This window comes from Penicillium taxi (assembly GCF_028828555.1).
Source record: "Penicillium taxi strain IBT 34144 chromosome Unknown utg000005l_segment0_segment0, whole genome shotgun sequence".
Taxonomy (NCBI): domain Eukaryota; kingdom Fungi; phylum Ascomycota; class Eurotiomycetes; order Eurotiales; family Aspergillaceae; genus Penicillium; species Penicillium taxi.
The window spans coordinates 3,335,385-3,358,859 of NW_026643207.1; the positions used below are offsets into that span (position 1 = coordinate 3,335,385).

General features: G+C 43.2%; 7 protein-coding genes across 7 annotated transcripts; 4 read left to right on the forward strand and 3 right to left on the reverse strand.

The window, feature by feature from the left end:
* Positions 1–243: 243 nt before the first annotated feature.
* Positions 244–2,110, forward strand: N7495_008545 (uncharacterized protein; the record flags this gene model as incomplete). Its single annotated transcript, XM_057211196.1, has 7 exons — positions 244–300; positions 369–769; positions 822–937; positions 991–1,168; positions 1,219–1,863; positions 1,914–1,985; positions 2,044–2,110. The coding sequence occupies 7 exons, from the start codon at positions 244–246 to the stop codon at positions 2,108–2,110; spliced, it is 1,536 nt and encodes a 511-aa protein (XP_057060739.1).
* A 1,311-nt stretch (positions 2,111–3,421) lies between these two features.
* Positions 3,422–4,194, reverse strand: N7495_008546 (Alpha/Beta hydrolase protein; the record flags this gene model as incomplete). The annotated part of the gene is made up of 3 exons (XM_057211197.1): positions 3,422–3,567; positions 3,761–4,056; positions 4,190–4,194. The coding sequence occupies 3 exons, from the start codon at positions 4,192–4,194 to the stop codon at positions 3,422–3,424; spliced, it is 447 nt and encodes a 148-aa protein (XP_057060740.1).
* Positions 4,195–7,233: 3,039 nt separating this feature from the next.
* N7495_008547 (uncharacterized protein) lies at positions 7,234–7,530 on the reverse strand (the record flags this gene model as incomplete). Its single annotated transcript, XM_057211198.1, has 1 exon — positions 7,234–7,530. One exon carries the CDS (start codon positions 7,528–7,530, stop codon positions 7,234–7,236), a length of 297 nt encoding a protein of 98 aa, XP_057060741.1.
* A 464-nt stretch (positions 7,531–7,994) lies between these two features.
* On the forward strand, positions 7,995–8,834 carry N7495_008548 (uncharacterized protein; the record flags this gene model as incomplete). Its single annotated transcript, XM_057211199.1, has 1 exon — positions 7,995–8,834. One exon carries the CDS (start codon positions 7,995–7,997, stop codon positions 8,832–8,834), a length of 840 nt encoding a protein of 279 aa, XP_057060742.1.
* Positions 8,835–9,852: 1,018 nt separating this feature from the next.
* N7495_008549 (uncharacterized protein) lies at positions 9,853–10,062 on the reverse strand (the record flags this gene model as incomplete). Its single annotated transcript, XM_057211200.1, has 1 exon — positions 9,853–10,062. The coding sequence occupies one exon, from the start codon at positions 10,060–10,062 to the stop codon at positions 9,853–9,855; it is 210 nt and encodes a 69-aa protein (XP_057060743.1).
* Positions 10,063–10,984: 922 nt separating this feature from the next.
* Positions 10,985–11,698, forward strand: N7495_008550 (uncharacterized protein; the record flags this gene model as incomplete). Its single annotated transcript, XM_057211201.1, has 1 exon — positions 10,985–11,698. The coding sequence occupies one exon, from the start codon at positions 10,985–10,987 to the stop codon at positions 11,696–11,698; it is 714 nt and encodes a 237-aa protein (XP_057060744.1).
* A 5,766-nt stretch (positions 11,699–17,464) lies between these two features.
* N7495_008551 (putative pectin methylesterase) lies at positions 17,465–23,104 on the forward strand (the record flags this gene model as incomplete). The annotated part of the gene is made up of 4 exons (XM_057211202.1): positions 17,465–19,979; positions 20,040–21,007; positions 21,064–21,160; positions 21,216–23,104. 4 exons carry the CDS (start codon positions 17,465–17,467, stop codon positions 23,102–23,104), a joined length of 5,469 nt encoding a protein of 1,822 aa, XP_057060745.1.
* Between the last annotated feature and the right edge of the window lie 371 nt (positions 23,105–23,475).

Consider the following 23,475-nt stretch of genomic DNA (forward strand, 5'->3'; position numbering starts at 1 on the left):
TCTGCGGAGCTCAACCCCTCCCTTAAATCTCTCCCTTAGCGTCAATCTCAGCACCCTTGTGATACTTGGTATACCTTGTAAAAAGGCTGTAAGTCCCTTGCTTTTTCCATTACTTTTTCATCTGGTAGTTTACTATGATTTATTTCGGACTTTAATCTTAATATGGATCTAACTATAAACCCAGAGCTTGATCACAGACCGAAAGATCGGAAAGAGATCTCTGTACCTCCAAATTGTTTTCTAATGGCAACCATCCAGGATGATGACGAACTTCTCTTGGCTCGAATTGGCTATAAGCAGGTTAGTAATATGGTGATAAAAAATACAGACATGAAGTTTGATATCAACAAACGCCTTAATTTTTCTAGGAGTTGCGGCGAGAATTTTCTAAATGGTCTACTGTTTCCTATGCCATCTCTATCCTGGGAGTTTTGGGATCTGTCCCGGCCACATTTGGGTCACCACTATCAGCTGGAGGTCCAGCAACTGCCGTATGGTGCTGGTTTATCGGCTCCTGCATGGCCATGTGTATTGGCAGTTCCGTCGCAGAGTTAGTATCAGCATATCCCACAGCAGGTGGAATGTACTTTGTTACAAAACATGTTGTACCTGCCGATCAAGTCCCGATCTTCTCATGGGTTCAGGGCTGGTGCAACCTCTTGGGCCAGACGGCAGGTGTCTCAAGTGTGGCATACTCTGTTAGCCAGATGTTGTTGGCTTGCGTGAGTATGAACTCGGATTTGGTAGATGGCCAATATTCATATTCACCGTATGGCCACTTCTTTTCACTCATTCCTCTATCTTTGCTCATGATTTTTTAGTACTGCACTCCAGACGGTCCTGGTTTCCATTGGAATATTGTGCATTCTTGGTGTTATCTGCTCGTTGACTACAAAGAACTTGCATCGAATCATTATTTGTTTCGCCCCAATCAACAGTACGAATTTTCATATTGATGAGCATTAGAACCTTCAGCTGACATTTCAATAGTCGCTGCTACTATCGGTATTTGCATTTCCCTAATTTATCTCACTCCAGATAAGCAGCTAGCCTCGTGGGTGTTTACACACTTCACAGACGGGTCTGGGTGGAACTCGAAAGTATTCTCTTTTTTCTTGGGATTCATATCTGTTGCATGGACAATGACCGATTATGATGGCACAACTCAGTAAGTCGGAGCCTGTAGACATTCCGGCAGACTATCTCACATATGATTAGCATGTCGGAAGAGACCCATGATGCAGCTGTGCGAGGTCCTGTAGCTATCAAGACAGCTGTAATTGTTAGCGGTGCATTTGGATGGCTCCTAACAGTCTGCATGTGCTTCTGTCTAACTGACTTCGAAGCTATTCTCAACTCGCCGACAGGCCTCCCAGCAGCCCAGATCTTCCTCAATGCCGGTGGAAAGCGCGGCGGTACAGTCATGTGGTCTTTCGCCATTCTCGTCCAGTTCTTCACAGGCTGCTCAGCTATGCTGGCTGATACCAGAATGGCGTATGCTTTCGCCAGAGACAAGGCCCTCCCTTTCTCTGACTTTCTATCAAAGGTCAACTCGCATACCCGTACCCCTGTCAACGCCGTTTGGTTCGTGGTTTTCTTCAGCATTTGTCTAAACTGCATTGCTATCGGCTCTACCGAGACAGCATCTGCCATCTTCAATGTCACTGCACCAGCCCTTGATCTGTCCTATGTCTCTGTGATTCTGGCACATCAAATCTACAAGTCCAAGGTTAAGTTCATTGAGGGACCCTTTACTCTTGGCAGATGGCGAACTCCCATCAATTATATTTCTGTCACCTGGGTTATCTTTATAAGTATCATTCTCTTCTTCCCAGCACAACTACCCGTGACAGGAGCCAATATGTACACAACTTTCTACTAAATATTCCTTCGAATTGCTGACTTTTCATCAGGAACTATGCGATCTGCGTTGCTGCCTTCATCGGTGTGTTCTCCTTGTTCTGGTGGTGGGTTGATGCTCGAGGGTAAGAATGAACACTCGCCAGTCGATACTCGATATACTAAAGTTCTCTCTTTTCCCAGAAAATATACCGGTCCACAAACAGATGATACTATCCACGAAATTCCAGCGGATGATGCTTCCATTTAGTATTATGATACATACAGAGATAGGCTTAAGATTCCCAAGGTTGACGAATTGTACCTTGAATATAGATTGTTGATTCTTCATCCAGATCAAGCGCTTGGGGTTTTTACTAAATACCTATGTAGTTGATTTTCTTCCCTATTGCTTGGCTTTCCCCATCTGTTAGTTCTCAGTTCTTGCTGCTCTTTGCTCACCGAGTAGGATTAAACACAATATGGGCACCAATAGCAGAGCAGTGACCGTTATGTGTGCATTCTAGATCAAATATCGAAGGATTTACGACCTTGAAGTCCTTGGAATTTGAAACTGTCTGAATATGGGAGTCAACTCGTCCTTTCTTCTGATTGGACGAGCATGTCAACTACTCTCATTGGCGGACGCAGCCCCAAAGTGGGGCAGAGGTTTACTTCAGTTTCAGTTAGCAGTAATAGAACGAACACTTCACATCATCTCTACAACTGCAGTTCTTACGAATACACGTGTAAAGGAAGTCATCCATATCTTACGACAGAAATTATGGCTTGAAGCGTCAACCAATTAGGTTGAAAGGACTATCTAAACACACACAAACGCTTCGGAGGACCTTAAATTTTACATCAGACAATTTGCCACGGATTTTCCAAAAAAGAATAAACCTCTTCTGGCTTCACCCCACCTTCAATCCACCGGCCGCATACATCTACAACGCTTTTTGAATAAAGCAAAGATTATGTAAACCCTTTATCCTTTGATATGTCTTGAAACCAATAAGCAAAAAAATAGACATAAGATCAGAGCTATTGTTAGTGGTTTTGTTATACCGCTTTGGGGGATTGTCGGCCCTTGAGAGGATTCGATAGAGACAAATCCAAACCTTCCCGTCGTTCTAGGAGTTATCATATGGAATTCTGTTTCCCATTCTAAGAAATCTTCAGGACAGGATAGAGTGTCCAGATGATTCACACGAACCTCAGCTTGGGCACATTAGAAGATCCCGTCAAGGTCCATTCGGAAAAATTGCTTGTATACATTCTTGTACCATCTCACGATTCTAGAGGCCATCAAGCTACATTTGCATTTTAAAATATAGCTAAGCAAGCTATAAAAAATCTAGCTTACAGGATACGCTGTTAGGTTGATCGTGAATCGAAATGATTCATATTTTCAGATAGTAAAGTGTAGCCAGGATTAGATGATAATAGTCGAAGAGGCAGAAGCAAAAAAGATGATCACTTATAGTCATAGCTATATCTATTGAGCATCACTGAGGTGTTTCTTAAGAAATGGTAGGACTTTGTCGAGCGCAGCCTTAACAGCCTTCGGCTTGTCGTAAAGCTAGTAGTGCGACACGCCAGGAAGCACAAGGAGCTCCTTCTCCATGGAAGCGGAACGGCTATAAATCTCATTGCCGTTATGATAGGCACCAAAGCCGCCAGGAATGGCGCCAATAAGGGCGATGAATGGACGAGTCACGATGACCTCTGCGTGGCTAAAAGCATCCCATGCAAGGGCGGCGCTATTAAATGAGAAAAAGCCGATTATGGTGCCGCATGGTTTCTGGCCGCGGCTAGTCTAGTAGTATTCTGTCGCCTCGAAAATATAAGGATCTGAGGTCATCTTCTTAGCCTCATCGACTGTCAGAGGAAGGAATAGGACAATATTAGCGATCGGTACCCTGTGCTTCGAGGGTGCGCTGTTTAGCCATTTTCTCAAGAGAACCGACCAGATGAAAGCCACCAAGGGATTCTCGGACCAGCCGGCCAAAATTCGCCGGTATGATGCCGACACAGCACTTGAGGCGGTAGTCAGTCATGGTAGCGTTGAAGGCATAGCCACCGCCGCCGCAAACGCCTAGCACGCCGATACGCTCCGAGTCGACATATGGGAGCGTCTGGATGTAGTCGACCACGTAGTGGAAGTCAGAAACGCGAAATTCGGGGTTCTCTACGAATCGGGGCTTTCCACGGCGCCTTGGAAAGACGCGTCAAACGCGACAACCAAAAACCCGGCTTCAGCTATTTCCTTGCCATAAACATTGCCCGAGGTCTGCTCTTTACACAAGCCAATTGGATGGGCTGATAAGACTGCTGGGTATTTCTTTACCTCATCAAAGTTAGGTGGGAAGTGTATGTCGGCGGCGATATCTATAAGTCCTTAGGTTAAGGAGAGTTTTATATTGGTGGCAAAATACCGTTGACGTAGTAGACGACGCAAAAGAATTTTAAATCAGCCGAATATCTTCGGGGGTCTGTTAAGCGCGCAGCCAGCCTTAGGTATGCTTCGGCTATGGGGAGTTATCCATCTCGGGGATAAAGTAACTAACTCGGCCGCTCTTTTAAAGCATTAAGTCCGTTACGAGAATATCCGTTGCCTTGGTACGGCACAGTTCACATCCCGGACTTAAAGCAAGTGGAACCGCCATCTGTATCATTTCCAAGATGTTGGTATCAGCTTGAGGAGAATAAGATCGACTCAAAAAAGATACACAATACCAAGATATAGCTGCTTTCATCCTAGAGTCATGTTGGCAGATCGAATTTTGGTAACTGCATGCGTAGAATCAACGTTGGCACAAGATTATTATCGTAGTATACAAAAATCATGGCTTTTGATATAGGATATTAAGAATTGACTAATCAATTGGGTATGGTGAGTTATAACCATAAGTAGCCAGCGTATAGAGGTAGTAAGTCAATGATATAAGAATTAGAAAGCTGTTTGAACGAGCCATAATTATGGAAAATCATCAAGGTTATTTAGCTACCTGGGTATTGGATTTCCTTTCCCAGTTCATGGATTTCTTCTTCCAATTAAGTGCTTAGGGCTTGTCGCGTTTTTGTCTACATAAGTGACCGTGACGAATTGCCCGAGTAAGTGGTGCGGATGTACCATTCGAATTGATTCAATCAGGCGATAAGGCCATCTTCTTCATGGCGTGGTAAGAACTTTTCATCCAGGGCTGCTTTGGTTTATTGGGGGAGTGCTGAAGTCTTTCTAGCAGTCCTTTAGCTGTAGATATCCATTGTAGGAATCCATGATTCTCTGTGGCGTATTCTTGAAGTTTGAAGCTGGATACCATACAGGATACGGGTCATATCCTATCCAGGGTATCTGGAATTGTAAGGTCCTTTTTCGGAATAGACTTGATGGAATGCTTCAAGATTAAAAGCATCATCATGCCCAATATGACAACCTTACCAAAAAAATTTTTGAATCTGATACTTGATTCACTCGAAAATAAATCGAAATCCGCTTCGAAGCGCTTCATTCCAAGGTCACGCATTTCTGACAGGTAGTTATAGTAGAAGCTTATGACAAGCACAGGTAAGCTTACCTAGGTAGCAAACTGGATGTTGCTTAATTAGGAATAGTTTGATTCTATTCTATACTTCTGAGCTTAAATTCCGTTAAAAGCAGCGAATAGCCTATCTTCCCCTTTGGCGTAGTCTTTCTCTGCTCTTCTCTATCCAATCTTTAAATACTCCGTATAGAAGATAAATCATTTGATACTCTACTACGACATCTGAGAAAGATCAAGGTGTGATAAGATTTCTTTTTAAAGAGCGTGTTTGCCTGGCCAGGTAGAAAGAACGAGGTCGTTTCAAATGCAGTTCAACAGAAAAAGTCCATCCAGACAAAACAAGCCATCATAAAAACCATTGGAAGTTCTGCAAAAGCCTAGACAAGAAACGCACTCGGTCATGTTTCAGCATAGTCATTTTTCGAGGGCGACGGTCGGTTCACAGGTCGCTTTTGAAAACGTGCAAGCCAGGTAGAGAATATTGGTTGAAGGCCTAATATGGCTGCAAGAGCCATTGAGGCAGGTTGATGCAGTGTGATGTATACCATGGCAGATTCGGTAGATCATGCAGAGAATTCACAGGATAACGCACCCGCCGCCGGGGGAAGCTATCAACAAGGTCAGAGTTGTGTAAAAAGGGAGGTTGTGTCTGGTGATGATGCTTACCCTTGACAAGAGCAGGATTGGTGGTGGAAGGAGACATTGCGATGGTTTGATGATTGCTTGGGAAAACGTTAAGATTGAATTGAGTTGGAGTGAAGGGTTGGAGTGGATGGGAAGGGAATATTGGAGCGGGAGAAAAATAGGTTTTATATCTCGGATTTATGAATTGATGCCAGCTTAATAAAAGTTGGAAGTCAATACCACTTGAGTCAAGGCTGTTGAGATTGCTGTCCACCTGACCAATTTTAATGGTTCTATCTTGATATTGTTCTCTGGAAGTCAATAGATGAGGAAGCTGTCGCTTTGATGGAACATTGAAAATTAGCGGTTCAGCATTCTAGAGGAGCCTGGAGCAAAACTGTGCTCAAAGGAAAAATATATACCTTAAAATCATTACGGAATCAACAATAAAGAGCAATATTAAGCTCAATCTAGAAAATTCGAGGTTCACGAGTCAAAATTGGAGAAGGAGACAAAGACAACATGTAAACACTGAGCTTAGTATTGTTCTTCGACAACAATAACTTACCTTTTTGGGAATTTACATTACAATTCTTTTTACTGAAAAAAGTTTCTGAAAGAGATAAGAGAGAAAAGGCGAAAAAACAGTCGTATACAAAGTAGATAATCCTAGATAGCAATCTCTTTCATTCTATATGGCATCAAATTCTCACGATTCTGACTTGTAGTAGAGGTATCAATCATTCACAACTATCCCCTTAAGAGCTTGGCTTCAGGCATTTCGCGATCTCCTTAACTTGACTAGCTACATCGCTCGGTCGCGAGAGCAAGGGACTATGGCTGAATCACTCAAAAGCGCGAAGCACCCATTTTTCCTGGCCACCTGCACCTTGAAGCATGCTGTTCTGCCTTGTGACTGGAAGTACAGTATCGGCCGTGACCTAACTTCCTAGCATAAGAGTCTTCCTACCAAGCTTGAGACGGCACAACGCCCATAACAAAACTAGCCATGCTCCGAGGGCGAAGCTGCTGTACCGCCCACTCAAGTAGCTCTGCTGGAATATCGGAAGAAAAGAAAAGTCTGCCTAGTTTTTTTGATGACTAGGCCTTCGCTCGACGTGTCACATATCAGGTGGGGTAAATCGCAAATATCGCTAATGGATGCACTTGGGTTCACGCCTCCAGACAGGATAAAGCCAGCTAAAGCGATCAAACCCATGCCTCATTTTCTAGACAGCCCCTTGGTGGTAGCATTAGCAACAGGTTGTCCATATGAATACGCCAGAACAGCAACGCACTTGCCCATAGAAATCTGTGACTCCACAACTAACCGTATCTGAGCAGCATCAATGGTATCGTTCTCAACAGACTCGACTCTGTGTCCAAAAGTCTCGAGCAAGAATTTAGAGTTGAGAATAGAAGTGCCGGTGCTAAATCTTGTACTCAGCTGATTGACCCATTGGTCCTGACTGCTGAGATGATTTTGGAGTCTTCGAAGTGCTAATACAAATGCATCCATGTTTACCTTACTTCCTTCAGCAATATGACCGCAGAAACTGTAATGTCTTTCTTCTCTTTATTCCCTTTGTTTCACATTTTCCCTTTGTCCTCGTTTATTCATTGCTGTATTTGTTGAAGTATCTAATCATAGCTTCAACTTGTGAATACCATGTTACAAGGAACATCCAGCTTCAGGACAAAGCCTTTCTGAATTAGAGACAATAGACTCTTTGTTGAAGCAGGTCTATATTGATAAACTCAACTTCTCAATAGCAGACATATAAATACCCCTATGTCCACCTTCGAGTATTAGTTTTATCAAACACAAGACACAACAACCAGATACAAGCTACAAAAAGACAGAATAGGGCAGAACGCACAAGATAAAGGACACAAGACACAGCAGAGAAGTACAACTAACTCATTTATAAGACATTTTCCTGAATATCTCTCACTAACCAAGCTCGATAGAAATCTGATACTATGGCTCACAGCGACAAGCCCCGCCAGGATCTCACAGAGGACAGTGAGTACATTCTACCTGCTATCCCAACTATGGAATCCGAGTTTCTAAAATGGCCTCCAATTTGGATGGACCCTCACCAGAAAGAATTCTTACAAAAGATAAGTGAAATCCTAATTCTTCCAATGTCTACAACCAAACAGCGTTTCGAGATCTCGAAACAAATTGATGATTTACAATTTCTCATCGATAAGTTGGAAGAAACCATTGAAGAACCAGAGGGATCTCCAATTCTACTCAAAAATATCCTTGGCATTCGAAACGCTATCCCAATGCTAGCTGACATGCTCCGTGGATGTAATGCGCCAAATGAGACGGAATTTCACGATACGACAACCATCAAAAACGCCATTATCATTCTCCATGCTCATGTTGTCCGTCTCAGACAGCCAGAAGCCGAGGGCTATATTGATATGGACAAAGATCGTAACGAGAATCCAAACCATCCTACGCACTGTATTGCAGCTGGGTTGAAATTGTATACTAACGAGGCCGTAGCAAATAGTCTGGACGACTTCCCTGAACCTGACGAATTACTTGATACTGATCTTGAGATAATAATCGAAAAACATCAGCCGGCCCTGGTTAAACTTTGGCAAACTATTCACTGTCATTGTCCTGAATGTTTCCCGGAGCGTGATTCTGACGGCTCCTCGAAATCTAGCAAGGTAATTGGAGCTAGACTAGGCCGGCTTGCACTAAGCATGTTCAAGACTGCAATCGATGCTATAGGGAAGGGTGACGGGATGTATGATCGTCCAACTCCAGGAGCAAAGTCCACTCCTAGGTATCAGCCCTGACTGTGAAGAGCCCCACTGACATGAAGGATGAGGGAAACTACCAGAGATTAAACAATTACAAAAGATTTCTGATATTTTTGACATTTATACTTTTCGAATAGTATCGAGTATCTAGCTAATTGGAAATTTATCTACACGCGCAATTTCATTTGATCCCAGGCGCATACCCGTAGACTCAGTCTATATCATGCCTTTTAAAAGCACTGATTAAGCTGAATTCCACGCAGCCACGCTCAAGCTTCATGAGGCATAACGTTTATGCCTTAACTGGTATAGGAGGATGGGGTCAATCAGTGAATCGGCACAAAAACGCGATGGGTTTTTTGGCCTAAATTTATGCACACTTGACGTCTATCCAAGTATGTTTAATACCTTTTTGTCATATTGACAAAGATATGACTTTCAGGCTGGCTCGAAAGTCTAGGTCTAGGTGGTCTAAATACAGTAGGGTTGCTTTATAAACTTACCATAAATCCATATTCAAATATGGTACATTATTTTATTTTTCTCGTATTATTTTTAATATAGCTATATTTTTAGCAAATTGAGGTATTAATTTGCTAATAAAATTTGGGAGTCTGCAAGAAAAAAGAAAGAGAAAAGAAAGAAAAGAAAGGCAAAGGAAGAGAAAAGGAAGATAAAAAGAGAATCTAAGGACATTCACGATCATCCTCGTCCCAACGGGTCGATAAGCAGTTGAGAGGCAGTTGCCTCCATCTTGTCTGCGTTTGCATCAAACTTCTTATCTGCTGCAACAATGTCAGTCTCTATAGCTCAGACCTGCTGCATGATTTCGTCAATCTGGGCCTGTCGCACCACTGGATCCTCAACTCTCTTTCGGAGTTTAGTAAGGAGTTGATTAAGCGGAGTTTGTCTCGCAGGTCCTTACGCTCACCCTTGAGGGCTTTGTAGGGATGTGCATCTGTACGATAGGGGGTTTTTTATAAAACGAGCGGCGGGTCCGGTGGTTGTTCCAATGAAAGTTGCCACAAGCGTTCATTACGCCGTGGACCACGATTCATTGCGCAAGTGCTCCGTTGTCGTTCTGGCAGTCGTTGCAGCGCGCATCACCTTCTACCAGGCGCCCGACCAGCTGCATATATGAAGCTTCACAGTTTGCTTTCGACGAGTCAATGGAGTTGTGTAAGTGAGTAGTTAACCATTTGCTGGTGTTATAACGAAGGGACAACTCGCAGAGCAATGGTATGCCTTTGAGTGCCATGATCATCTTGGATTTAATAGTTGCATCATCCTTAATAACTTTCGACCAACGGAACGCGCGAATCCACTCGGCTCATTAGCCCGGTTCAGCCTCTTATGGTCCGAAGTCATTGTCTTAGGGAGTTCATCTAGGTGCTCGACGACGAAGTGAGCTAGACCAGGTGAAAAACTGTACTGATATTAGCATACAAATCAAATAAATTACTCAATTATCTTTATCACTTATAATGGTAGAGTTCCGCTAGTAAGAGGCGTAGTCGGCGGCGGAGTGAAGTCGGTCATCGCGCACGATCGTCTGAGAGAATAATGGAGATGAGGGATAGAGAGAGAGATAGATATGATAATGGTAATGAGAGATAGGGAAGAAGGATGAAGGTGAGATGGTGTGATAAGCGATTTAGCCTACTTTCTGCCTAAGGAAGGACTGACGCTGCTCACTCGTTCAATTTCAGGGTTCCTCTCACTTTACTTCCTCATACTCCATCATCCTATACAATTCAAACCGCTATGGCCTAGTTGTGGCCCACCAATTTCTAGGCCACAGGTGAGCTATAGCGGTTGGATTAGACGCAACTATACTACACTAGGATTAGGAGAATGCGGGTGCCATTTGAAGGTTTTATATAGTACGCATCCCGATTTAATTAGACCAGGTTCACCAATAATGACATAATGCTTCCACACCCGCACTTTCTCTTCCTCTCTCATTCCCTTCCATCTTTCACGAAATCCTATTTCTTTCTTCTACGCTTGAGCAAGATGGCGGAATTCTTCGTTGAATTCAGCCTTCATTCTCCAATGAAAAGAGGAATAGTCGCAAAGAAAGAAGGTTATGACATTGCCGTTGGCTTTTCGAGCACTTCTCTGACACAATTCGCTATATCGGTTCATCACCCTCTACCATCAAAAGAATCATCAACAGGGAAATGATGAAGTCAGTAATGACGAAATTTGTTCTTTTCACAAACTTCAACCCCAAATTCCTTGAAAACACGTCATCGAAGATCACGTACAGCCAAGATACTCACGAGATGATAGTCAAGTGTACTGGTAAAGCTCACGCTGCGATCGCTAATAGCTTTAATGACGAGATCATCAAACAAGTTGCAGCTATGTCGCTGCCCCTAGCAGATTCGCTCCTATCAACCGGCGATGGAAGATGTCGCGGAAACGTGATATCAAAGGATCCAGACTATTCAGTGCGACCAAAGAGCCAGTCGCTTCCTCCTAGCCGGTCCACGGACTGGCCCTCTATTGTTGTGGAAGTTGGAGTTTCCGAAAAGCTTCCCCAATCAATGAAGGATGCTACATTTTGGCTATCTAATTCTAATAACGATGTCAAGATGGTGATAGTTGTATCCATTGACCCTCTTGTGCCCAACATTCTATTCCGCTGTGTTATGATATCAGGCACATTGGTGGAACGAAATGGCCGCACAAAATATATATACGCAACCCGGCAAGAAATGCAGATCAAACGAAATGCCGCCAGGGCATGTGTTACCACTAATGGCCCATTGGTTATTCACTTTGAAGAGCTGTTTCTTCGTCAGCCTATGGCACCTGAGACAGACATCACTTTGCGCTTCGCCATTTTGGAAGGAGTGGCCCATGCTATTTGGGATGACTACCTTCATATTTAATTTCTTTTTTCTTGGTTTGAGAAATCGGTTTTCTTCTTGATTTCTCTTGATTTCTATTGGCCGTTGCTTTTCTTTTTCTGTATTACCTTTGTTTTCCTCTTCTTCATGTATTGATACCCTGAAGTCTTATCAAATCCAGGCTCGCTAATTCTTTTACCAACAAAAGATCAAGGAAATTCTCGAGTGAAGATCATGTAGGTCCGTGTGGCATGGCAAGTATCATAGCACTATCTAGCTTATCATTCCTCATCGGTCCTCTATCTTTATAGTGGGCTGGCAGGTATGAAGTAGGAGGTACTACCCTTTAAGACGATTGTTATGATCAATCATAAGAACTAAGAACTTTGGAGGGTATGATTGAACGGTCGAAACCTAAGGCGAGTGCTGCCAAGCGAGAGTCGGTGCTCGTGTAATTTCAAAAAGTGTTCATATATTTACCTGAAAATCGCCTAACAGCCGCAGGGCTACTAAAAGATAACTAAAAGATAAGGATTTTAATGCCCTTGTAAGTATATATGAAGCCCAAGGAAATGAAACTAGTTAGAAGTGGCCTTAAACCAGAGATAAATTCACCATACCTTTTCTGCTGAGCTCGCCTACCACTAAGTGACAAAACCATAGAACTACAAAAAAAAGCTTGCTCTTGAAACTGAATTTTCATGGGTAACTAGATTGGATATTTGGCTTAAGAGGAATCTGTAACTTTGACTGGAATTATTGGAGAAGGAAAGACAGCGACGAATAATGATTTTTAGTGAAGACAGGATGGAGTACTCATTCATACTACTAATTTGGAAACCCGTCCCCCTTAATTCTGACACGATGAGCAGCTACCCTAGGGTCATAAACAACCTGGGCTCCTAGGAGCATGGCTGACTAGGAAAAGATAAGAAAATGATAAAAAGGTTGCACGTCAGATGACTATTGCCGGTCTGGTAGGCTCCCAAGAGCTGAAAGTTCGGAACCCCACAAAGAGATACGGTCACCATAGAAGCATGAGCTTACCATTGCTAGAAGTAGCTTTATCGCCTAATCCTGTAAGCTTGGCCACCAGGGGCTATTGTCTCAGAATAGAATGCAAATATCTGAGCAAATCTATCTAATTGCCTTGGCACTATGCTAATATGGAAGGGTACGCCAAGAACTGGCAGAGAAAAAAATAGTACATAGGTAAATGGAAACCTTGAAATGTTTACGAGCTCTATGAATCAAAACATCTCACAAATTGCCATTGTTAGAGCCTAGTTACCCAAATATTAATACATAGAGAAAAGGTGAAAGTTGGTAAGAAAGGCCTGGAAATTCAAAACTCATTCATGCCCAGGTGGACAGTGTAATGGGGAACGGGGCCATCGTATTGCATTGGTCTGCGAATCCAGATACTCCCCAGATGGGCACAGGGATCGGAGGGGTAGTGGGAGACGAAGAAGTCTGTTGGTCTGATCTCTAAAACATATCACTTATATACACATCCCGCTTAGTCAAGTCACACTGCTACTTGTCTGCCTGCCTACTACACTAGGTAGAACAAGAGTGCTCAGGTGAGAATAAACTGCTTCCAACGTCCAAGGGTCGGAGTATGAAATTGATACATTGCCCTCGGGCCCCAGGATGTAACAACAGAAAGGATTTAATAATACTTGTGTGGATACTGTACGTAAAATGATACCACAATAATGTCCTATAGAATTTAATTTGATGCAATTGGCGCAGATTTTCAGACTTAAGACATGCGCTGGGGTTTGGAGACCAGCTAAGCTTTAGAGTTTCGGAAGCTCGGTTTTCTAGAATTAGGTACTTGTTTCAGATGCCACCCAATGGTATTAGAATGTTAAGAGTTCCGAGAGGGTCGATGCGGCAGCCTTTTGCCATGCTGTTTCTTGTACTACTACTTGTATTCCTTCTCTGTAATCTTGCAGCCTTGGAATATCTGGGCTCCTCAGTCTCTCAACTCTGCCAAATAATCACACAGCCACAGGCCCGTGGCCCATTACCGTGAGTCAGGGTCTTTTTTTCTTACCCCAATAGTCCAGTGCATAGCTTTCAAGGTCCCCCAGTTATCATCCCTGGAAATCCAAGGAGCCGTACTGACGGATCTATAACGACAACCTCCAAAATTTCTCTACTTTGTTACAAAGTAGTACGTACTTCATTTGACTCTGAAACATCACATCTTTTCCAGATTCCAAGGTCGCGAGACGCTATTTCAAGACTCATCCACGGCATCCATGTTCCATGTATATAGGTAGCAGCTTATGCAACAGTAAGCTCTGAGAAAGAATCGCAAAGTATGGATGGCTGCGTGCTCCGGGCTTCTCGGATCTAATTCCAAGGTTCTGCTCTAAGATTGAAGTATTATACTACCAATTCTGACTTTTTATTCTAGTTTATTTCTAGGTTTATTTTTTCTTTGCTGACTGACTCCATTTTTGGAATATGAAGTTCTAGTAGTCTATGACCTACATCTACTTGCTTAGGTTGGTGAAGAAGTCTCCAGGGCTTTATGACGCTCTATTTATAGCCCTGGAGACACCCCTGGGCCGTGGGCAATCCAGTGCTTATTCGTTGTTTCCTTTAAACTTTGTTTGTGTCCAAACAAATTTGCTGCACTTTTGGTTGGCGCTATCCAGTAGTATACCTCGGTACGCTGTGCTTGGCGTAGTCGAAGGTTGGTGCTACATGGTCGATTATCCGGCTTCACTCTCGAGGTTTGCCATGTCAGACTGCAAGGATGGAGTGTTTGCCTTAAGCAATTGATGGACATGGATCTAGATCTTCACCTGCCTGAGCAAGAGATATAAAATATTGCTTCTGGCGAGCGCTTTTAGAAAATTATTTTATCCTTCGAAGCAATTCAAAACTCACTTGAACTATTTTTCAACTTGCAATTTACCAGCATGCCTTTCTTCGGCCTTTTTACCGTTACTTTCGTGCTTCTTCCCATGGTTTTTGGACAAGATACATTGCCAAAAGTGCCCCGTATCCACAAGGGCGATCATCTTGATCAGAAATTTTTGGAGCTAGGAACTAGCGGCTCATGCCAAAGGCTTGATCATATCGATCAGACATTGTGAGTTGCCCATATAGCTCCATTTATGAAAGAATAGAGGATGAGCCTTTCTTCTAGGAGATGAAAACTAAAATTTACTAGCAATCGGAATGTAGGGTCGATTTATGTCCCCTGTGAATCATCTCAACCAGGCAAGAAGGTCATATGCACAGTTTACAGGTACATACCTTGGAACGAAGCCTTATCATTTCTGGTATATTAACTATCCAAATCAGTGATAAGCAGTGTGATAAAGAAATCGTTACATTGGATCGGCCTTATGGTGCAATGTCTGCTGCGTCAAATAAAAAAGTTGACAAGAACAACGTCGGAAGTCTTGTGGAGAGTATCAAATGTCAATTTGTTGACAATACTTTCCAAGTATCGAACACCAATGTTCATGACTTGAGCAAGTTCTCACCCAGCTGTCCCGGCGAGTCTTGTTCAGACTATACCGACTGTGTTTACTATTACTTGGAGAGTGTGAAATGTGTTTCAAGCAAATGTCGGTACTAGTCTATGTAATCCGGTTGACTTAGCCCTTCTCTAACACAGAGGTGTCTTTTGAATTTCGGTGGACCGATTTGGTCTCCAAAGGTACCCGTGGATCTAGGCTCAGCCATTTAGGAGAAAAAAATAATAAAATGCAGCAATTATGAGACTATTGACAACATTTGCCACTAGTCCATTTAAAACCTTAGAATGAACCTTTTATGAAAAATGTAGACATAACTGTTACGTGAATTAGTGGGCCACATGACCCCACTACCCGGCCGGATTAAACCTACAGGAAAAGTGTCGATTTGCCAAGCTTTACTAATCTATCTTAGACCTAGCTTGTTGTCATTGAAAATTCTCCCTCGTTTACCATCTCCATTACTCTATACACTTCATTGAATTCTATTTTACACTATGAATACGACTGCTGTTTTTTTCGCTCTGAATGCAAGAACCTCTACCCTACTGATGATTTCGATATTAATAAGCAAGGGAAGCGAGAAAGCCTTTGCAATCGTCATACAAAGAGGCGCTCTCTTCGCCACGATGATTGGGATGAATTTATTACGGCGTAAGCTTCTTTCTAAATTGAATAAACCAACAAATCAACAGCGTAATCAGAACTGTAATTGTTTTGATATGCCGAGCCCTCAATTCTCTAAAATTGTTTCCTGCAATGACACTTGTCCTTATTGGTGAGATGAGCGATTAGAACTTAAACCAGAGTTCAAATGCAAAGAGCCTGCTCCACTACCAGGCTATGAGAGCAATACCTCTTTAGCATGAGAGAAAGAACTATGAAGAAGACATCGGGAGTAAGAAAAAGAGGAAGTGGAGGAGGATAAGCTGAGTTAGCAGCGTGGCGCCAATTCTAATTTGGCACGATAGAAATGGTTGATGATCAAGCTTCAATGGGTTATAAATTTATAAAGAACTGGCTTCAGCATATCAAAAGCCAAAGGGCTCAGATCCAAACGCTCATTAATGAAGCTATTCTATATTACTCATTTGTAGTCAACCCTCAGTGGGGAAGGCTGTTCATCCACATTTATTTACTATCAAAGCCGAAGCAACCCTTCGGGTGGATCGAAAGTCCTTAGTATGGCCGCGTAAGTACTAAGTAATTCAGCTGCGCCACAGTGGTCAATTCCATGGTTCAAAAATCACAATCGCTTTTTCTCTTTCCTCTATAGGCTTCAATCTTATGTTTCTCTAAGTCAATTTTGTCAAGATGATTTTGAAATAAAGTGTTCAAAAAGCAATTATTCTTCACAATCTTATTTAGGTATCAAACGGCTTTCAGTGGTTAAGCTTTCGGGCCACATGGGTTCCTAACTTTGAAAACCATGTGTCGGAATACCGGCATTTCAGGTTCCATATTGTACCATCTAAAAGTAGTAGCCAAAGAATGTATTCAGGATATCGAACGATCAAGCTTGATACCAAAAATACGTAGAGTTAGAAGTGATGATAGTATCGAGGTTTGACAATCTCTCGAAAGAATCCATCTGCAGTCAATATTTAATCGACTACAGGTCCATAATAGTACAGAGCACATTCCAAGATTCTAACTGCTCCATAGTAGATTTGCACCAGATCACACGGCCGGACCAGAAGGAACCCCTTACCCCTTACAACTAGTCACAGATCTGTTTCTCGGATCCGGAGAAACGAACTACAGTAATAATTATAAAGCTTTAAGACAGGAATTGAGATAGGTACTTCAAATTTTCCTGATTGGTTCAATCTTACACGATTATTACTGTTTCAGTATCGCTTTTCCGTTGTAATCGGCTATTTTTGCCCTGAACTACAACTTTTTGACATTGAAGGATGGGGATGGTATAGATTCCCCTAGTCTCCGGATCAACTCCGTTTTAGTAGTGGAAAGCCGGCCTGACCCTTTTTACTGGTATTTGGGAATCTTTGTTCCAGGGTTCTTCTAGCATAGATATAAGATCATTGATGGCCCATTCCTTTTTGTGTTCTATCAAAAACATTCTTCTTCAACTCTTCCATTGCATATTATACAAATTTAATATTTATTGCCTTCATATTTTGCTCCACTTGCCTTTTACGGCTATTTAGGATGCAGCTTCTGTACCTTTTAGGTCTTATTGGCATTACGGGGGCTTCTAAGATCTCAAGTACCCTTACAACTACTTCAACGCTCAAGTCCACCTCTTTTACTTCTTCCCTTACATCTTCCAGTGCGTTTCATGTTGGAATTATTATTTTGGAAAGATCGTGCTAACTCTTCCTCAGCTTCTATAGCTGCTGTCACTGTCGCAATTGATGGCAGCGCTCACTTTACAGCGATTGGTGATGCTATTTCCTACGCCCAGAGCTCTGGAATTCCCACTGTCACAGTTCTTGCTGGCACATACACCGAAGCCATCACTATTTCAGCGACCCCAACAGTCACTGTCATTGGTCAAAGCAATACCCAAGATGACTACTCCGAGAATGAGGTGACCATCACCAATGCCGGAACTGTCTTGACCGTTGACAACAATATTCTACAAGTGAATTTTAAGAATATCAACTTTATCAATACTGGGTCTGCGTATGGTGCCATGATCTTGAAAGGAAACAAATACGCCTTTTATGACTGTCAGATTATATCAACGGGGACCTTAGGCATCACTGCTAGTGTTGGTCTTGGTGTCATCGCAAACTCATACATCGAGGCTCTTGACAAAGTTATCTACGGCGGAGCCAATCTCTATGTGTACAATACTAAGATCGTGCCAGTCGATAATTCTGCGATTTTAACTTACATGAAGGGCACTAAGTCGTCGTCGACAACACTATACAACTCAACAGTTGTCCTGGACCATGTCACAGTTGCTCAGAAATCAGGAGCATCCAATAAGAATGTCTTTTTGGCCGCTGCCAATGGTGCAGGAACCGTGGTACTCTACCGGAACTCTGTCCTGGGAAGCCTGATCGCTGCTACAGGAGCTCATGTTGACACCACCAGTCAAGATGGCGAGAATTTTTTCGCCGAATATTCCAACACGGGTGCCGGATGCTATTCTAGCAATTCTGCTACGCGGTCCCAATATGTCTCTCTTCTCGGCGCATCTGATTTGCCCCAATATAGTATTGATGCTGTATTTGCATCGGCCTACCCAAGCTATAGTTCCTCGAATACTGATTGGATTGATGCTTCCGTTTTGTCAGCTATTGAGAGTGCAGATGTGGTCCAGACATCAACAACCAGCACCAGCTCATTGTCGATCTCTGCTTCCACTACGACCGCAGCAACTGCCACGTCTACCTATGTTGTGAACCAGGTTTCAGGTCCTTACAAAAATGTTACCGCAGCTATTGCAGCACTTCCCAGTGATGGAGAAGAGTATACCATCTTCGTCATGAGCGGCACATACAACGAGCAAATCTCAATCACTCGTACCGGCAAGACCATTCTCCGCGGTGAAACCAACTTTGAGAATGACTATACTGGGAATACTGTGACGATTGAGTACTCGAATGGTGAACTGACGAGTGCCAACAAAGACGAAGATACCCCCACTGTCAATGCCAAGAATACTGACGGAAAGGGACTGGCGATCTATAATATCGACTTCAAAAACACCTATCCTCAGACGAGTAACACCGCGGCTCTTGCGGCGGACTTTTATGGCTACGTTCAATCATACGGCTGCTCTTTTATTGGCTATCAAGATACTCTCCTCGCAAACAAAGGAACTCAGGTCTTTTCAAACAGCTACATTGAAGGTTCTGTTGATTTCATTTGGGGGTTCTCGACAGCGTACTTCCATCAGTCAATCATTGCCTCTAATACTGCCGGCGCTTGTATCGCTGCTATGAGCCGTGCGTCGGATACATCAGAAGGTGGTTACGTCTTCAACAATTGTCTTGTGACCTACACGTCCGATTATGGAACCACTTTTGAGGATACTTGGCTCGGCAGGCCCTACTCATCGTACAGTCGTGTCATTTATATGAACTCATATCTTGACAAACATATCGATCCTGCTGGCTGGAAAATATGGTCGACGAGTGCTCCTCAGACTGACTATGTAACTTTTGGAGAGTTTAACAACACCGGACCTAGCAGCTGGTCTAGCAGTCGGGTTTCTTTTGCCACAAATCTTACCGAATGTGAGGCTGAGGCATACAGTTTGTCTAACTGGATTGGAGATACCTCTTGGCTCAACATGACTGCATATAGTCTCACTCCATCCTACGATCTGACTGGAGGGGCTAGTGCTGTGTCAACAAACACCAGCACTACTACATCTGCGACATGGGCTCACCCAACAAGCGGTACCACTCCTCCTTCGGGCGCCGTCCTTGTTAGCGTATCTGGATCTGTCGAAGGTTCCTATAGCAACATCACCGATGCTCTAGCTTCTCTTCCTGACGATACTTCGACTCAAATTGTTTTCATATATGCTGGTACCTACAATGAACAAGTTCCTTCAATTGACAGAGACGGTCCAGTCATGATCATTGGATATACTACCGGTAATCCCGGTGAGAGTTATGCTGACAACGAGGTGACAATCACTTTTTCCCGCGGACTCTCTGTGTCTCCTTTGCCGACTGGCCATTCTGATGCTGAAACGGCTACTCTTTCGACGGCATCAACCAAAATAGCGTTTTACAATCTCAACATCCTCAATACCGACAATCTTGATGGATTGGAGTCCTCTTATGTGACTTTGGCAGCATCTATTTATGGCGACCATATTGCCTTCTATGGTATGATTTGCGATCAACAACATTATTAATATGACTCTATGCTGACTATTATTCAACTAGGCGTCTATTTCCAAGGCTGGCAAGATACACTGCTGACTGGATCCAAGACCGGATACCAGTATTACGAGTCTTCATACATTGAGGGTGCCATTGATTTTATCTGGGGATACTCCAAAGCCTACTTCAAGGGCTGCACTATCGGAGCCAAGAGAGCAAAATCCGCAATTACAGCACAGAGTAGAGGGTCATCTTCGGCGATTGGAGGCTACATCTTTGATCAAACTCTTTTCACTGCTGCAGCTGATGCTACAGTTGATCTTACTGAGACTGTTTATCTAGGCCGGCCTTATTCCGAATATGCGCTGGTCGTTGTAAAGAACTCTTACATGACCGACATTATCAACCCGGTTGGCTGGAAAATCTGGTCAACTTCAGATCCACGCACTGATTATATCACATTTGCCGAATTCAATAACTCTGGACCAGGCAATTGGGAAAATAATGCCGATGCTCGTGAGACTTTTGGATATGCTACACTTCTGACCGAGGACGACTACTCCCTCGCAAGTGTAATGGATTCAACTGACTGGATTGATATGACCTACTGGGATTCAATTGATACTCCAACTTCAGTATCTGGAACCATAACAACAGCAACCCCGACTGCTACTTCGATCGCTTCCGCCACTGCGGCATATGACGGAACAACTCCACCCACTGGCGCCTATATTGTCTCGAAATCTAGTCTTGAAGCCAACACGACAACCTACGACACTATCCAGAGTGCTCTTGATGCTCTTCCAACCTCTTCCAAAGTTACCCCCACCGTGTTTATTTATCCAGGGACGTATGAGGAGCAGCTGATCATCAGCAAGTCCGGCTCCGTCATTTTCATGGGATACTCCGAGTCAACCTACGATTATTCCAGAAATGAGGTTACCATCCAGTACAACCATGGTATTGACACAGGCGCTGACGAGTCAAATTCTGATGGCGCCACTGTCTATACCACTGGTAATTACTTCAAGGTATGGAAAAATTGATTTACTCTGTAAGCTGGGACATACGTTGATTTTTGTGATAGGCAATCAACATCAATTTTGTGAACAACAATGGTACAGAACAAGATATTGCGACCCTAGGATTTGCCGTCAAGTCAAGCAAATATGCCAGTCTCTATGGTATTTCTTTTCCTCTCTGAGTAAGGTACATTATGCAGAAACTAACTTCAGATAGGCTGCCAGGTCAAAGGTAACCAGGATGCCTTGTTGATTAACGGCTATCTGTGGATGAGTAATGGGTATGTCGAGGGAAATATTGACATGATCTGGGGAAGTGGTGCCGGTTATTTCCTAAACACCACGATCTCTCCAAATGAGGATGGTATAAATCTCACAGCTGACAAACGAGCTTCAAGCAATACTGCTGGTGGCTTCGTCTTCGATCAGTGCATCATTGTTCCTTCGACTGGCACAGGAACCATGTCTCAGATCTCTCTGGGCAGACCATGGAACAGCTATGCTCGTGTTGCATATATCGACTCATACCTTGATTCATGCGTTGAGGCTACTGGATGGGAGGAATGGTCTAGCTCCAACCCGCTAACTTCTGGTGTTACATTTGCTGAATATGGAAATTATGGCTCTGGATCTAGCACTTCGGGCCGGGCTTCCTTTGCCACGCAGTTGAATGAAACGAGTGTCGCTCAATTTGAGCTTGCCAATTTCTTTAAAACCACATCTTGGATCGATTTTACCCACGTGGATGGAACGCCATTTGTTCCAGGTACAGCTACTATCTCGACAACCACCAGCTCGACTCCTACTTCAACAAATGCCTTTTCAACAGGTATCTTTTCATCTTCCACAGCTCTGCCTATCTTGACTTCAACCGATGCCGCTTCAACTGATATCTCTTCATTTGCCACATCTCTCTCTGTCTTGTCGTCAACCACGCTGGCCGATGTTATTGTTACCGAAACCATCTCTGCCATTGCCACAATTACTGCTTCTGATAAGACTTCCACTATCGAATCCACCCTGATTGTGACGCAGACGCCAAATTTGATTTCAGAAAGTATCACTGAGATCTTGACTACCACAACCACAGAAATTGTGTCTGCACAGGCAGTGACATCTACCGAGACGTCAACCTTGACTGTGGAAATTGACAGCACTATCACCCCATCTGCAGAAATTAAGACTTCATCTGATAAGTCTTCTACCACTACAATTCTAGTGACCAGAACTGGCAAAGGCAAGACCTCTACTGAGAAGAGCACCTTGACCGCAATTTCCACTATCACTGCAGCTCCATCAACTGTGACCAGCACAGAGACTGAGACAATAACCAGCATCAAGACAACCAGTAAGAAAGCCCAGAAAAAGGCCACTGTGACCGTGACCGTGACAGTTGAAGAACCGGAAACTATCACAAAAAAGGCTACTACCGAAGTGACTACATCTACTTCCACAAAGACAGCCCACAAAACCACCACGACAACTGTTAGCTGTGAGGCAGACTCCAAAAAGATCAGGCGTGATCTTCTGCCCCGCGCTATTGTTACATACTATACCACGGAAATCGATTACGTGACAGTGACCTCAACAACAACTCTCGCAGCTGCCACTGATTATATTACCGATATCATGACAAAGACAACCTCTCTCCAAGCCTCGACGACCACAGATACTATCACTTCCCTGATTACAAAGATCTCAAGCACCACAATCCCAGCTATTACAACAACTGTGATCGTCATAGACACGAAATCTATTGGCAAGACTACAACTCTCAAGGCATCGACTGTGACCACTACATTGTTAGCTGAGAAAACAAAAACCGTTACTATCCCAGGTGAAACTACCACAGCTTTGAGCGTCAAAACAAAAACTATCAAAAGCACACTCAGTGGTGATGTTTCGACTATCACCAAAACAAAGACGAAAACTGTCAAGAGCACTGTTACTCTTTCGGCCTCCGCTACCACTGTGACAAAGACTTCGACAGTGACAAAAGTGCCTTCAGTCACTATCACTGAGCAAAAAACTTCTACCTCCACCAAGGTCGTTAAAACTACTTCTACCAGCACCGCGACTGTGACCAAGACCAAAGGATGCAATTAAAATGTATATTGATGGAGTTGTGACATCGATGGCCATTTTCTTCGTCTTCTTTCACTTTCACTCCCACTTTTTTCCTTTTTATCCTCCTCTTTTCTTTTCAGCTCTCCTCTTTCACCCTATGTAATATAACAAATTTTATAATGTTTCCTTTATTTAATGCCATTCTCTCCAACATAAACTTGGACATACTACTAGGTGCATCAATTAATATTCACTATTTGCTATATCTAATGACACTGCCTTTGATGGGTTGGAAAAGCTCTTTATTCCAAATATCAGGGCTCCCAAGTAGACAACAAGTAGCAGCTGCCAGTGAAGAGGACCGAGTTTAGATAGAAAGAGACATGTCGAAATTTGTTGGTAGATTACTG